At 39.9% G+C, this 15,014-nt stretch overlaps 1 protein-coding gene across 1 annotated transcript; it reads left to right on the forward strand.

Moving 5' to 3' along the window:
• Positions 1-6,902: 6,902 nt before the first annotated feature.
• LOC105437974 (slit homolog 3 protein-like) lies at positions 6,903-9,647 on the forward strand. Its single transcript, XM_030983525.1, has 4 exons — positions 6,903-7,386; positions 7,768-7,878; positions 8,671-8,900; positions 9,129-9,647. The coding sequence occupies exons 1-4, from the start codon at positions 6,903-6,905 to the stop codon at positions 9,645-9,647; spliced, it is 1,344 nt and encodes a 447-aa protein (XP_030839385.1).
• The last annotated feature ends 5,367 nt before the right edge of the window (positions 9,648-15,014 follow it).

Raw genomic sequence — 15,014 nt, forward strand, 5'->3', positions numbered from 1 at the left:
AATAAAAATTGATTTACATAATGAATTGCTAATTTATGACTAAAATGACGTTTACACATGACACATATGAAAAAGGACACATGGTCAAATTTGATGTAAAACATCAATTAAACCACAAGGAGCATTGTGAAAGGAGTTTTCTGGCCTTATTTTAGTAAAAAGAAAATTACCTGAAATTTGAGTAAAACACACTTTACTATTCACTGAGTAAAACAAAGCTCAATAACGGGTAAAATATTACCCATCTAGTTGATTAAAAACCTTTACTCAATTCTGACCATGTGCCCATACGACTTCATTTTGAGTAAAATTTTACTCAATATTTCTTAGAGTGTAGGGTTATCTGAGATAGGTGAAAGTAAGAGTTAAAAAGAAAATCATGCTAAAACGGCGCTTCACCTCTCCCCCCCCCCTGAAAAAAATAAAATAGATTAGTGGTCCTCCTCTCCAGCATCCCCCCTCCCGCTTTAATATTCACCGGCCGGCTGAGTCGGCGCAAAAATGTTCCCAAAAAAGTAGACCCCCAAAAACAAATATATGTCCATTTATCTAGCCCCCCCCCGCTCATTCGCCGATCGCCGGCTGGCTGATTCGCCGCTAAATATTTTCTCAAGATTTGGACCCCCCCCCCCCCCCCCCTCTTGCCGCCGGCTGGATCCGCCCCTGATTTTTGACCCCCGTAAGTGATGTTTTCCTGGCATCTACTTACATGCGAAGCATCGTCCACGAGCCGCATAGCGGCGAGGCGATTTTTTTGTTGTTGCTATTTTGAACCCCCGTATTGTTTTCCTGGCATCTACTAACATCTTACTGTGTGGGTCGATCTGGACACATAATGGCGTTTTTCTATGCACATCACATTTTCACTTGGCAGCCCAAGGGGACCGGGGGGAGGAGGTGGTTAAACACCCTACCCCCCCCCCCCGTATATCTGCCCATGTTACCATATCATTCCACGACATCTTGGTCTTCCTCTTCTTCTCAATAGGGACTTTTAGATTTGCGTGGACGTGGACGTGTTACGTCCTTATAAGGCACTGGCAAGTCACATGTGACGTCCTTTTAAGCACGGGCAATGCCTTAAAAGGAGGTCACACGTTGCAGTCCACGTTCTCATCGTGCAAATCTAAAAGTCCCTAATATTGATTTACTGGTCGAGGTTCATTATTTGCTGGTCATTTGAAATCACCAGATTTCAGCGGGTTTACGCTTTCACAACGAAAAACTTCTCCACGACCATGTTTCTGCCCTTGCGCGATCGCCTCCAGCTCCAGCAGACATGGCGCGGCAGCGTGCACACGTACTAATGGCGCAGTAGGCCTATAACCACTGCTGACGGCGGCACTGCACTGCGAGCTGAATCGGTAATAATAGGCCTACTCACTGGTTAAAGGTTTGAAAATTGAAACTCAATATTGTATTAAAGTTATAACAGAAAAGATTATCTTTATTTTATAATTCCACGGTGGCGATTGCCCCCGTGAGCAACCTGACGGGGGCGATTATGTAGCTCACGGGGGCGAATCGCCCACCGCCCCCGTGTATTTTGAGCGTATATATACATAGTGAGTCAGAAAAATGTCTCACTTTTTAAAAGTTGTATTGTTTGAGGGATGAATATTTAATCAAGGGTTTCATGATATGTCTTAATAGACTTATCCCCCAGTACATTTAGGTACCATTTTCATTTGAATCTCTACATGCATGACTGAACATCAAACAATTTGCGCCAAGTTGCTGGGTGAGGAATAAAATAGTGTTACGAACAAAAACAGCCAGACAGACACAAACACACACACACAAACACAAACACACACACGAACATACACAAACGCACATGCACACATGCAGACACACGGACATTCACACGTGTGTGTGTGCGTGTGGGTGTGTGTGTGTGTGTGTGTGTGTGTGTCCGTCTGCCTGACTGCCTTTGTTCAATGCACTGTTTTAATCCTCACCCAGTAACTTGGCGCAAGTGAGATCTGGCAATCTTGTAAAGATTGTCTGATGTCGTATCAGGACAATTACCACCTGGGCAATCACCCCCCGGAAAATTACCACCCAGAAAACTACCCCCCACGGACAATTACCCCCCAAAAAATTACCCCCGGAGAATTACCCCCCGAGGACAATTACCCCCCAGAAAATTACCCCCGGAGAATTACCTCCCGAGGACAATTACCCCCCCAAGGACATTTACCCCCCGGAAAATTACCCCCGAGGACAACTACCCCCCGAGGACAATTACCCCCCCGAGGACAATTACCCCCCGAGGAATTTGTAACACTGTGACAAATAATGCGAGCTTCTCTCCAAATTGCTCTTTACAGAAAATTTCATAAACTTTCAACTTCTATGTTATTTGTGAAGTTCATTCAGTGTTTTCAAATTATTCACTTCGATGTGGGGGGGGGGGGGTGGGAGTTGCCCAATTCCCCCGAAGTTTTGCTACCGAGTAAAGAACAGATATTACATTTCTTAAAGAAATTCAACAATACATTGCGCGCAGATGAGTACGCCTTACAGCCCCTCTCACCAACAATGGCAAAACAAAGAAATTAGGATGTAATATTTCATTTATGCATCCTCTGTAACTTTTTGAATAAGCTGATCGTGTATTTGTCTTTGTATAATGGGCCCTCGTCCATGATCCGAAATTAAGGTTATCTTCACGCTAGTGGCGTACGCAGGATTTTGTCAAGGGGGGGGGGGGGGGGTTAACATTTTGAAATCGGGCCGAAGATTTCGCAACGACTCAGCCAGCCGCTGAATAGGCGGGGGGGGGGGGGGTAAGAGGTCAGCCATGGTCATATTTTTTTTTTTTAATGATTTAAAAAAAAAAAAAAAAAAAAAAGGGGGGGGGGTTCATGGGAGTTTTCTTTAAAATACCAAGGGGGGGGGGGATAACCCCCTAAACCCCCCCCCCCTGCGTACGCGCCTGCTTCACGTTATCTATATATTTCTGTTATCTATATATTTATGTTGTCATGCGGGAGTATGATATGCGCAGGTCGAGGGTTCGAATCACGACACCGGAACTAAAATCCTTGGCAAGATATTAACCTGCACTTGCTACTCTCCACCCAGGTGTTAAATGGGTACCCGGTAGTATGCGACCGTCATTGTTGGTCACAACGGTGTCGATTTTTATCCGTGGTTGGGGGGGGGGTGATAGGTGCCAAAATATTTTCGGCAATGGATCAAAGCAACCAAGAGGTAGAAGCGTGTGGCAGGTTGCACCCCCTCCCTAACAAGTTATTAATTTGTTCAAGTCACCCTCAATAAAGATAACATTTCAGAGAATATGGGACCAATGTGGGCTTGCAACTTGGGTTAATATCCTCTCAAGCGTGTAGCAAGAATTTTATTTTAGGGGGGCGGTAGTGAGCACGCGAAGCGTGCGAAGCGCGCTCCTTGGGTGGCTGCAGGGAGGGGGGTTTCCCCGTCCCAAGCGAAGCGCAGAAGCTTAGATGTATATTAAATTATTAGAGAAAGAAGACGATTCGTTGTAGCGTTCTCGACACTTAATCCTTGTCTTAATTCGATTTCTTTTGACGTTTCATTAAATTATTAGAGAAAAAAGACGATTCGATGTACAGTCTCGACTCTTAATCCTTGTTTGAATGAAGTTCCCCTTCCTCCGCGCGTAGCGCGGAAGCTCTGACATTTCATTAAATTGATATAGAAAGAAGACGATTCGTTGTACCATTCTCGACTCTTAATCCTTGCCTGAATTCAGTCCCCCCCCCCCTCCCGCGCGAAGCACGGAAGCTTTGACGTTTAATAAATTATTAGTGAAAGAAGACGATTCGTTGTACCGTTCTCGACTCTTAAACCTTGTCTAAATTCAGTTTCTTTTGACGTTTCATTAAACTATTAGAGAAAGAAGACGATTCGTTGTACCGTTCTCGACTCTAAATCCTTGTTTGAATGAAGTTCCCCTTCCTCCGCGCATAACGCGGAAGCTTTGACATTTCATTAAATTATTAGAGAAAGAAGACGATTCGTTGTACCGTTCTCGACTCGTAATTCTTGTCTAAATTCAGTTTCTTTGGACGTTTCATTAAACTATTAGAGAAAGAAGACGATTCGTTGTACCGTTCTCGACTGTTAATCCTTGTTTGAATTAAGTTACCCTTCCTCCGCGCATGGCGCGGAAGCTTTGACATTTCATTAAATTATTAGAGAAAGAAGACGATTTGTTGTACCATTCTCGACTTTTAATCCTTGTCTGAATTCAGTTCCCCCCCCCCTCTCCCGCGCGAAGCTTAGACGTTTCATTACATTATTAGAGAAAGATGACGATTCGTTGTACCGTTCTCGACTCTTATCCTTTTTTCTTCCTACGTCCCCTTCCTTTCTTCTTTCTCTCTCTCTGTTTTTTTGGACGGCGTTTTTTTTTTAGGGGGGAGGGGGTGGGGGCGACCGCCCCCTGGCTACGCGCCTGTATCCTCTCTGTCTCTCATTATCTCTATCTCCCACTCTCCACTTCTTTTTTTGCACTTTTGCGCTTCGCGCTTGACATTTAGCTCGTTGCTTTTTAACGTTGCGGCTTTACATTTGGCGCACTGCAATTCTATGATGCTGTTGATTGAATAAATTGAATAAATTCATCAATTCCTGATGAAGCCGTATGAGCGAGAATTCAATTTATTCTTGTCTCATATACGGATGTCTCATTTACGTATGTATTATGAAAATGAGATAGCAAAATGGGTATATTGATGGTCATCTTGCGAGTAATAACCATTAACTACTCTCATCGGGCTCTCATCATTAATGTTTCTCTTCATTTTTTATTTTAATGGTGAATTGTTTTGTTTGTTTGTTTGTTTGTTTGTTTTGTTTTTGTTTTTTTTTTTTTTGGGGGGGGGGGGGGGAATGATTGTACAGGCCACCCCCACCTGAAATTATCCCGAACCCCCGCCACCCCCCCCCCCCCCCGGGATCGACACCCATGAACATAGCACTTAGCGAGTGCCTGAGTCATGCACAAAAATAGTCTGTGAAGACTTTGGGATTTGGGAGAAACTTTTTATTTCAGAAGAGCTGCTCAAGAGAAATGTATTTCTATGCATTTTGAGAAGCGCTTGACAATTACCTAAAACTTACATCCTTCGTGGAAATCATCAGCCGCACTGCCGTTGTATAACTTATATGTATTAAAGAAAAATCTTTAGTAACGAGGAAGACAACGTGCTAGTATTTTAACGAATATGGGTTCATGAAGGGGGTCTTATATAGGCTCGTAGCCATCTCTCAACGTATCAATGCACGCATGTCAAGTGAAGTGTATAGAACAATATGATAATTTCAATTTTTTGAAAAAAATCCCTCATTTGCATATTTATGGTAATTTATGCAAATAACGTCATAAAATCACATTTTTACCCATAAATCCTATATTATTCATATTTACGCATTCTTTTTCACTAAATATATTCATTAGACCATTTGGAACAATAATACGACAAAAAAAAATTGGAAGAGCCAGCTTATTCCTTATGTTATCTCTTGTTTTGATAATTTCTTATGTATTTCATTGTTTTTTGAACTTATTTATGTTATTGTTTGGTTTTTTTTTTTCATTTCTTCCTACATTTCAACTATTTTGACTCCCAAAACAACCACCTTAACTTTAAACAAGACCCAATAACCAATGTTTGATCTATTTTTAGGAAAAATGACATTTCCATATGTTTTGTACACAAATCACAAACATGAGCGATTTTCGGGCTGACATGCAAAGACAAAAGGTCACGTGACCTTGTAACTATAGGTCCGATTTTTTTATTTTTGTTTTAAAGATGCGCAAGACTCTAAAGAAAAAAGTCAGCGAGCGGCGAGGCGCCATCCATATGCGTTCTCGAACAATCAGAAAAATCGTGGAGGGGGGGGGGGGGGGCCATAATGGCCCCCCGGTCTTATTAGGGTTAAAGACACGCTGCTGCCACAGTTCACAAACACTATTTTCAGAAACAATTGGTTGAATCGTTTGAATACAAGCACATATAAATGCGTCAACCGTTTAAAAATTGCGTTGTAAAAGAGTATATTTTGAAATATATATTTCCAAGTGTTTTCAAGTTTATTTATTTCACTTGATCAAAGATAACTGAACATAATGAACAATTGTAATTATTATAACTAAACATACAATATAGAAAACATAATGTACATGATAATAGTTATAACAGAGAATACAATCATAATTATCAATCAATCAATAAAGTGGGGAATTTACTAAAAAACAAAGCTTGTATTATGTATATATTTATTAATAGATATTGTTGGTACAACACTTTATTTATACTTCAGCAACAACGAAACAGAGACATTATGAAAAAATCATACTAAGAAAAAGAGAACATAATGAGAAAATCCAAGGACTTCATCTGATTAATGTTCATGATTATTGTGATATAAGTCTTTCTCTTTCCATTTCAAAACAATTAATGACTAGCTGATCATAGATAATCACTTAAATTTAAGTGTGTGAAACAAGTTATTTCCTGGTCTGAATGAGACTGTGCAATAAAGTCATAGGAAGCCACTTACGGTTTTTAAGAAAGTGTATTGTTTATTTGTAATAATGATCTGACGCCCATTTCCCCTGAAACCGAATATACTGCCTTTAAGCCAGCAACATTATAAAACCCTACTTGCTTCATGAATACGAAAGCTGGAATTGAACTTGTGGTGTATTTGATTGATTTTGATGTATATATATATTTGCAGTATTTAACTTGCTGAATAATTATTTCCGATATGATTTCCGTGCCTGCGAGGATATTGCCAGCTGTAGTACCTTCTATTCCAGAAACCAAGCATTGAAAATCAGTGATATCGCTAATTTGATTTTAAAAAACAGCTCAGTGTACTTGTGGAGAACGATCAAAATGGCTCATCTCACGATGGTTTCCTTGACGCGAACACTTTTGATCTTGATATTTTTTGGAGGTATCGTGCAGAAGGTTAGAGTGGACATACCGCTCCTTTCACCACAGCCAAACTATTCATGCCCAGTCCAGGATCGTCACTTCGCTAAGTGCGCTCATCTCAATCTTACATCAGTTCCCCAAGACCTTCCGCATGACCTGCTCGTCTTATCCATCTATCATAACCATTTAACAGAACTTGGAAACAGGTCTTTCATGAATTACAACCAACTTGAAAAACTGTTAGCTGATCATAACACCATTGCTTTCATTGATAGTGGAACATTCGAACCTCTACCAAGATTGAAGGTCTTGGAACTAGAGCATAACCTGATTACATTTCTACCCATCTATTATCTTCAGAAGAATGCTCTGTTATATATAATAAATCTATCACACAACAAGATCAGTACCATCTCTGGCACTTCGGTGAGTACTCAGAAGAGTGGAAACTCTTATGGATGGCGGAATATGTCCGAAGTTAATTTATCCTTCAACAATCTTACTTCTATAAATGAGGAGGACCTTGTACCTTGGAGAAATTGCTCTGTCGATAAGTTCTACGTAAATAATAACAATGTGACGTTTCTTCAACCTAAGGCGTTTGGACATTTGCCCGAATTAGGAACTCTGAACATGAACAATATCAAGTTAGCTACTTTCGACGTCAGGTATTTCATGGGCCATGTTGAAATCGAGCGACTTTTGATTGAATCTTCAGGCATTAAATACATTCATCCAGCGAACATATCGTCGATGCGAAAAGAAAGTGTGCCACTGATTAAAGAACTTCATTTAAATTTTAACATCTTAAAAAATATTCCAGGGTTTGCTCTGCGTGGTCTGGAAAAACTGCAAGTTCTGAGCCTTGGAGGAAATCGTATATCTAACATCAATAATGAATCATTTTGTGGCCTACATGCACTGGTTAACCTAAGTTTGTATTTGAATAGCATACAGTCACTTCCCCGCGCCTCGTTCGCTTGCGCCTCAAACCTCAAGGAAATTGATTTGTCACGTAATAACCTCGTGACATTGGATCCCCAATGGTTTGACGGATCATTGTTTCTCCGTAGCCTGGTGATAGATCAAAGTGGCATCCGTATCATCACGTTCAGACCATGGGAGGTAACTAATCTTCAGACTCTTGTTCTTACAAGAAACAATCTCGGTTTCCTTCATCATGAAACCTTCACTGGGTTGTCAAATTTGAAAGCACTTAGTTTTTCTGGCAATGCCAATCCTTTTCGGATGTCAGAGGACGCCCTCATTTCAGTAAGTTCCTTAGAATTCCTCGACATGTCGAATTCGAAACAATTTACCATGAAAGGTTCGTTTAGAAATATGCAACATCTACTTAATCTGGACATGTCAGATAGCCCGTTGATAATTTTATCAAGTGACCAGTTTACGAACACACATGCGCTGAGGGTTCTCAGTTTGTCGCGGTCAAATCTCACAGTTAAGGATTTAGTTGATAAAGAGACAGGGACATCGTTGTTCTCAGGCTTGGTCTCCTTGCGGATTCTTAAACTACGGCAAAACTCTTTAAATACCACGCACGCTCTTCCTGGCATATTTACCCCGCTTACAAATCTTATTGAGCTAGACTTAACAAGTTGTTGTTTAAAAAAAGTTGCCTCAGGAACATTTGCAAACTTAACGACCCTGCGTCAGCTTAGTCTGCAAGACAATGACTTAACCAGTATTCCCAAGGACGCTTTTCAAGGTTTGCACAATTTAAGGGTGTTGCAGCTGCAGAATAATTTAATTAAATTCATCCAGCAAGGGCTGTTTATGGGCACAAATGAACTTGAACAGTTGTACTTACAAAATAATCACATTTCGACCGTAGCCTCCAACACTTTCATGCCGTCAAGTTTGAGAAGATTAAATATTGCAAACAATCCCTTAACATGCGATTGCCAACTTGCCTGGTTTAGACAATGGTTGAACGAGGTCGAAGGAAAAATAGATTTTGCTCCAGAAAATCAAACCCGTTGTTCTAGCAGCTCCTTAAAGGTGTTGGTCAATCAAATAATTTGGTCGTTCCATCCGGATGAATATTGTGGGATCAATGCCATGATTATCGTTTCCGCATGTTTTGCGCCGATTTTAGTTTTAACCCTCGGTATACTCGTGTATCTCAACCGTTGGTGGATAAACTATAAGTTGTATCTCCTCAAGTTGGCCATCGTTGGTTACCATGAGATCACTGAAGATCGAAATCCGGAGGACTATGAATACCAACTCAACCTCATGTTCCATGACGACGATGAATGGTGGGTAAATGACTTCATGAAACCTTTTCTGGAGCAGAGGATGCCTCATCTGGAGCGCGTCATATTTGGCGATGCCGATCTTCACCCAGGATTGTTCTACTTGAACGCCATCTATGACGTCATCGAAAACAGCCACAAGACAATATTGTTGCTAAGCAACCAGTCTGTAGATGATACCTGGTACATGACCAAGCTCCGTATGGCAGTGGAGCACATGAATGACACCAAGTTGGAGAAGGTCATCCTGATTTTCCTCGAAGACATTGATGATGACCATCTACCGTACCTTGTTAGGCTCTTGCTGAGTCGGAACAAGCCTTATTTGCTGTGGACAGAGGATGGAGAAGGCCAGGAGGTCTTCTGGGCAAAGGTCCAGAAGAACATGAGATCAAACCGGCAAATGAACAATGTTATACCCGTTTAAGAAGAAGGATGAGTTCTGGTCCTAAGATTACATTATGAATTAAACTGTCCAGGAACAAGCATGATTACAAAATGGTGATCATTATTCGAGGTAGCATACAGAATTTGTGCTGAAAGTCTCAGCACTGAATACCATGTACACAGAAATGTGTGTGTGGGACTACAAAAAATATGTGGCATGGCCTGTTAAGTTGTTCAAGCCTTTCAGCTATCTAATGTGATGTTACGAATGGGAGGGCATTTGAAGAGCAATTCTTCCCGGAGGATAATTCTACAATGATATTCTTCCAAAACTGACTTCAAAAAACGACAGAGCTTGCAACTATTTTCTCATCTTGCCAAAAGTCAACCTTCTCTTGGACTGTACATACGTATGGTGGTGTGACCATATTTCGCGCCTGAGCTTCATTCGCGGACAGTTCCATATCTCAAAATATTTGGTAAGATTTCGAAATTCTGATATCACCAATGGAAAGAGGAACATAAACTTACCTAATAAGGCAATTCGGTGTGAAAGAATAACAATACTGACAAAAGATCGACAACTTTTGCAGTTTATTGCGTCCATTCCGAAAAAAAGGAACCTACATACAAGGGTCTGGAAATTTTCATTTTGAGAGACGATGTCGTCAAAATTGTTGGTAAAAAGTGATATTAAACGATTGAATCATATATTGACTTGCAATTCATGCAATTACCTTACCTTTGATGGATCGTTTTTTTAATGAATTACTTGAGTAAACTCTTGTGTGCGAATTAAGGTGTCGTTGTTTGTATGACCTTTTCTTTAGTTGTAGCGCCATCCGACATCTAATTTTGAGATCGGGAAATCGCCGGAATTCTTTAGACGATACATTTTCTAATTGAACCTATTTGTAGTCTAGTATTTGAACGTTTATTTTTACTAATTGATCTTAATAATTGTTTGTATAATATGAGAAAATATGGATCGAATATAATATTCGTTTGATTAAAATGTAAACGAACTTTGGACACCCCATCCTACCTCCCTTGCCATGCGCCTGTGATTAGGGAAATTTTGTGTAGGCCAATTAACATTGAAAAGTCTTCTTGAAGTTATGACTTCCAAAAGGTGTTATTCATTGATGAATTTCGAGTTTCATCTTCTAATTTAACAGTTTCCTGCATGAAATATGCGCTTGTAACTAAATTTAGTGCATCATAAGATACGTACAATAAGAAGTACGGCGAGTCTTTTCCTACCCTGTTACCATATATCTGATTACTTGTTTTGCTTTATCATTTTTGTTCGGAAAGGGAAGGGGTGTGGAGTTTGGGAAGTTTTGGGTTTGAAGGGGAGAGGTGGATAGGTAACATGTTATGTGTGTCTGTCTGTGTGAGTGTGTGCGCGTGTGTGTGTATGTGTGTGTGTGGGAGGCTCTTTTGGAAATATTATTCATTCATTGCACAATATATTACATTGTTATAAATGAGTAATAACTTCTAACTGTATATGATTCTATTATATTTCTGTAATAATTAGGAACCAAGCGTATATATGCTTTGCTATTTGTAATAGTTTGATATGGAGATGTAAAAATGGAAATGTGCGATCTTTTAATCATATATTTCATTTATGCTAAAGTAATGTAACTTCAATATCTTGTAGTATTATGACAAATTATGTATACATGCTCATTCTGTTATTAATTTTTGTGAGTTGAATGAACAATGATATATTTTTTGTTAAACTATAAAAAAAAAAGGAACAACAAACAAACGAAAGGATATCAGAAAAAATATTTATGTTCATACTTTAATGCAATGACATCTTTCGATTCATCCCCTTTACCTACTAAAGTGACGAAATATCGTCTTTATCAAAAATACTTCAAAAGATTGAATAACATATATATCTAAGTTATAAGCATTGGAATGAATGATTTCATTGATAGTACAATCATCAAGATCAGTGTGATATTTATAGCAATACATTACTATGATAATGGTAAATTTTAAGGAAAACACGATCTCAAAGAACTTTCGAGAGCAAAAATCAACCTTAGCCAATTTTAATAGCAATGTTTATCACCGATTTAAATTAATGTGCAACCTTTATACCTTGCCGCAACACGTAATCCGATCATTTATATGGGATATAAAAGGGTACTGAATGTAATTAACCTGCTCCCAGAATACGTTCATTATAGGGTGATCGGCATTACCAGTTATGGAAAATGGTAATAACTTTAACCCATTTTAACACGAACTGCAAGTGATTTCACGTAATACGAAAGGGATGTCTTACACTTTCATGGTATCGAAAACCATATAGGAAGTTTCCATGTAATGTCAAAAACATCTCTACATTAATTGTAATCCTAATGACAAATCATATCGAAACGTGGAGTATTGCCATCAAGTTTACAATTGAACCGCGGTACAAACGCTAAGCGTGACAAAACTCTTAACAGCACCTAAAATGATTGAACGTTAACATAGTTACTTTTTCATTGTGTTTCATTATGCTGCAATTGTATGAGCTTGCAAGTGATTTCACGTAATTTATTTTTTGTTTGTGCAAAAAAAAAAGAGTAGAGTTTTAGGTACGATATATTTTACAATTATAGTCAAGAAAGTTGTTACCATACGATTTTAATGCAACCAGTTCCACTCTGTTTCTCAATTTTAATTCTTAATATCTGACCATTTAGAAAAGATCAACTCTCATATAAATTAGATTTGAAATCCCTACCACCCATTGTACTGTACAATATAATACTAAAAAACTTCATCTCACTATTTCAAATGTAATGACTCTCATGAATATGATACTATGAATAATCATGAATATGGTAATCTTCAGTTGCACGTACTTTTTCATTGTGTCACTTATCAGGAGTAATAGTTCATACTTTTGATAAAATCAAAGGATTATGCTACATGTGTATCAGTTTATCAATAAGAACACGTAATTTGTTTTTCCTGTTTTTGCAACCCAGAAAAAATTGTATTTTTAAGTATTGGAAGTTTAATAACGATATTTTACAATGATAGTGGAGTATGTTGTTACCATAACATAATAATGCCAAAAATATCACTTTGTTTCTAGAACATAAATGTTACTATCTGACCATTAGATAAGATCAACTCTCACAGAAACTAGATTTGAAATCCCTGCACTCATTGAACTGTACAATATAATCTCACTTTTTTCAAATGTAATGAATATCATTTACATAATCATGAATATGGTAATCTTCACCTGCATATGTCACTTGCATTTTGTTCGTCGCTTTAGATGTTGTATAATCACTGTAATTGAGTAATTAAACACCGAAAAGGTGGTGAAGCTAGACAAATTTCTTTTATTTTCTTTTGTTGCTGTAGGAGTGAATGTGTGCGATGTTTATATATCCTAGAAATCACGTAAATGCCCTGGACCATATCTCAATGAATGGGCCTTAAGGCCTAAAAAAAAAAATTGATGACTTGGCGTCAGTCGCGGATCCAGGATTTCTTAGGGGGGGGGGGGGGGCCCACATTTTTTTTTTGGTCCGAACAAAAAATCGTAACGACTCAGCCAGCCGCTAAATAAGCGGGGGGGGGGGGGGGGGACCTTTTTTTTTTGGTCTCGAAATTTGAAAATTTGACATTTTGTTCCGTTGGGGGGGGGGTGAGGTCACCTTTTTTAGGTCAGCCATTGGCATATTTTTTATTTTTTATTTTTTTAATTAAAAAAAAAAAAAAAAAAATCACAGAAGAGGGGGGGGGGGAGGGTTGCTCCAAAATACACACATGAAAAACCGAAGGGGGAGGGTCAACCCCCTAACCCCCTCCCCCCCCCTTCCGTACGTGACTACTCGTCTGAAAATAGTTTTTCCCCTCCCGCGCGAAGCGCGGAAGCTTTTACGTTTCATTAAATCAGAGAAAGAAGACGATTCGTTGTACCGTTCTCGACTCTTAATCCTCATCTGAATTCAGTTTTTCCCCTCCTCCCTCCCGCGCGAAGCGCGGAACCTTGTACGTTTCATTAAATCATTAGAGAAAGAAGACGATTCCTTGTACCGTTCTCGAAAATGATCCTCGTCTGAATACAGCTTTTACGTTTCATTAAATCATTAGAGAAAGAGGAAGATTCGTCGTACCGTTCTCGACTCTTAATCCTTGTCTAAATCAATTCCCCCCCCCCCCCTTCCGCGCGAAGCGCGGAAGCTTCGACGTTTCATTAAATTATTATAGAAAGAAGACGATTCGTTGTACCGTTCCCGAAAATTATCCTCGTCTGAATTAAGTTCCCCCTGCCCTCCCCCGCGCGAAGCGCGGAAGCTTGGACGTTTCATTAATTCATTAAAGAAAGAAGACGATTCTTTGTACCGTTCTCGACTCTTAATCCTTGTCTGAATTTCAAATATGTTCTTTGTCTATTCCCTTTTCTTCCTACGTCCTCTTCCTTTTCACTCCTCTCTTTTTGGCCGGCGTTTATTGGGGGACCACCCCACCGCCCCCCTGGCTACGCGCCTGCTGTCAGATGAACATATGTTGATACCTTGTCCGCCCCGGAAGCTCAGGGGTTTAAGGTTTTAATTTACGGTCAGATTAGCATTCAGGGGTCCGCCTTAGCGCCCTAGACGGGGTCCAGGGGGCAGAGCCCCGGAAGTTCAGGAGTTTAGGCATTTAATTACGGTCAGATGAGCATTTTTTTATACCTAATTGTTACAATGGCAGGTCACTAATTGGCTTGGGGTCCAGGGGGCGGAGCCCCGGAATCTCAAGGGTTTTAGGCACTCAATTACGGTCAGATGAGTATCGAGGGGCCCGCCTAAGGGCTCTTGGTTGGGTCCAGGGGGCAGATCCCCCAGAAGCTCAGGGGTTTTAGGCGTTTAATTACGGTCAGATGAGCATTTTTGATACCTTATTATTTGTGACACTAGCAGGACACTATTTGGCGTGGGGTCCAGGGGGCAGAGCCCCCAGAAATCAGGGGTTTTAGGCATTAAATGACCGTCATATGAGCATCTAAGGGCCCGCCTTAGGGCCCTAGGTGGAATCCAGGGGGCAGAGCCCTTAGGATTTTAGGCATTAATTTTAATCATGGTCAGATGAGCATATTTTGATACCCCATTATAAGGTGACACTGGCAGTTAACTATTTTTTCTTTCTCGCTCTCTTTCTTTCTATTTCTCTTTAATATACCTTTTCAAAGAAAGTGTGGGGGAGGGGCTCGAGGATCCCGATCCCCGCCGTTCCGCGGGCCCTGATATGTAGGCATCTCAAGAAGCATTTTCTTGCCTGGCTGTAAATTTAGGAATTTGTCATTTTCCAACAAACGCATGAAGTGAGGAAAATTATCTCATTTCAGCATTATTTGTTATAAACCACCGTTATGGAATTATGAATAAACCAC

The sequence above is a fragment of the Strongylocentrotus purpuratus genome, unplaced genomic scaffold (assembly GCF_000002235.5).
Source record: "Strongylocentrotus purpuratus isolate Spur 01 unplaced genomic scaffold, Spur_5.0 spur5_scaffold_13, whole genome shotgun sequence".
Lineage (NCBI taxonomy): Eukaryota > Metazoa > Echinodermata > Echinoidea > Camarodonta > Strongylocentrotidae > Strongylocentrotus > Strongylocentrotus purpuratus.

Bases quoted from the DNA above. Each gene is read 5' to 3' on its own strand.
- LOC105437974 (XM_030983525.1), top strand. From the start codon at position 6,903: ATGGCTCATCTCACGATGGTTTCCTTGACGCGAACACTTTTGATCTTG. The intron at 7,387-7,767 runs GTGGAAACTCTT...AAAATATTCCAG, and splicing joins TTCGGTGAGTACTCAGAAGA to GGTTTGCTCTGCGTGGTCTG. The intron at 8,901-9,128 runs GTCGAAGGAAAA...TATCTCCTCAAG, and splicing joins TTAGACAATGGTTGAACGAG to TTGGCCATCGTTGGTTACCA.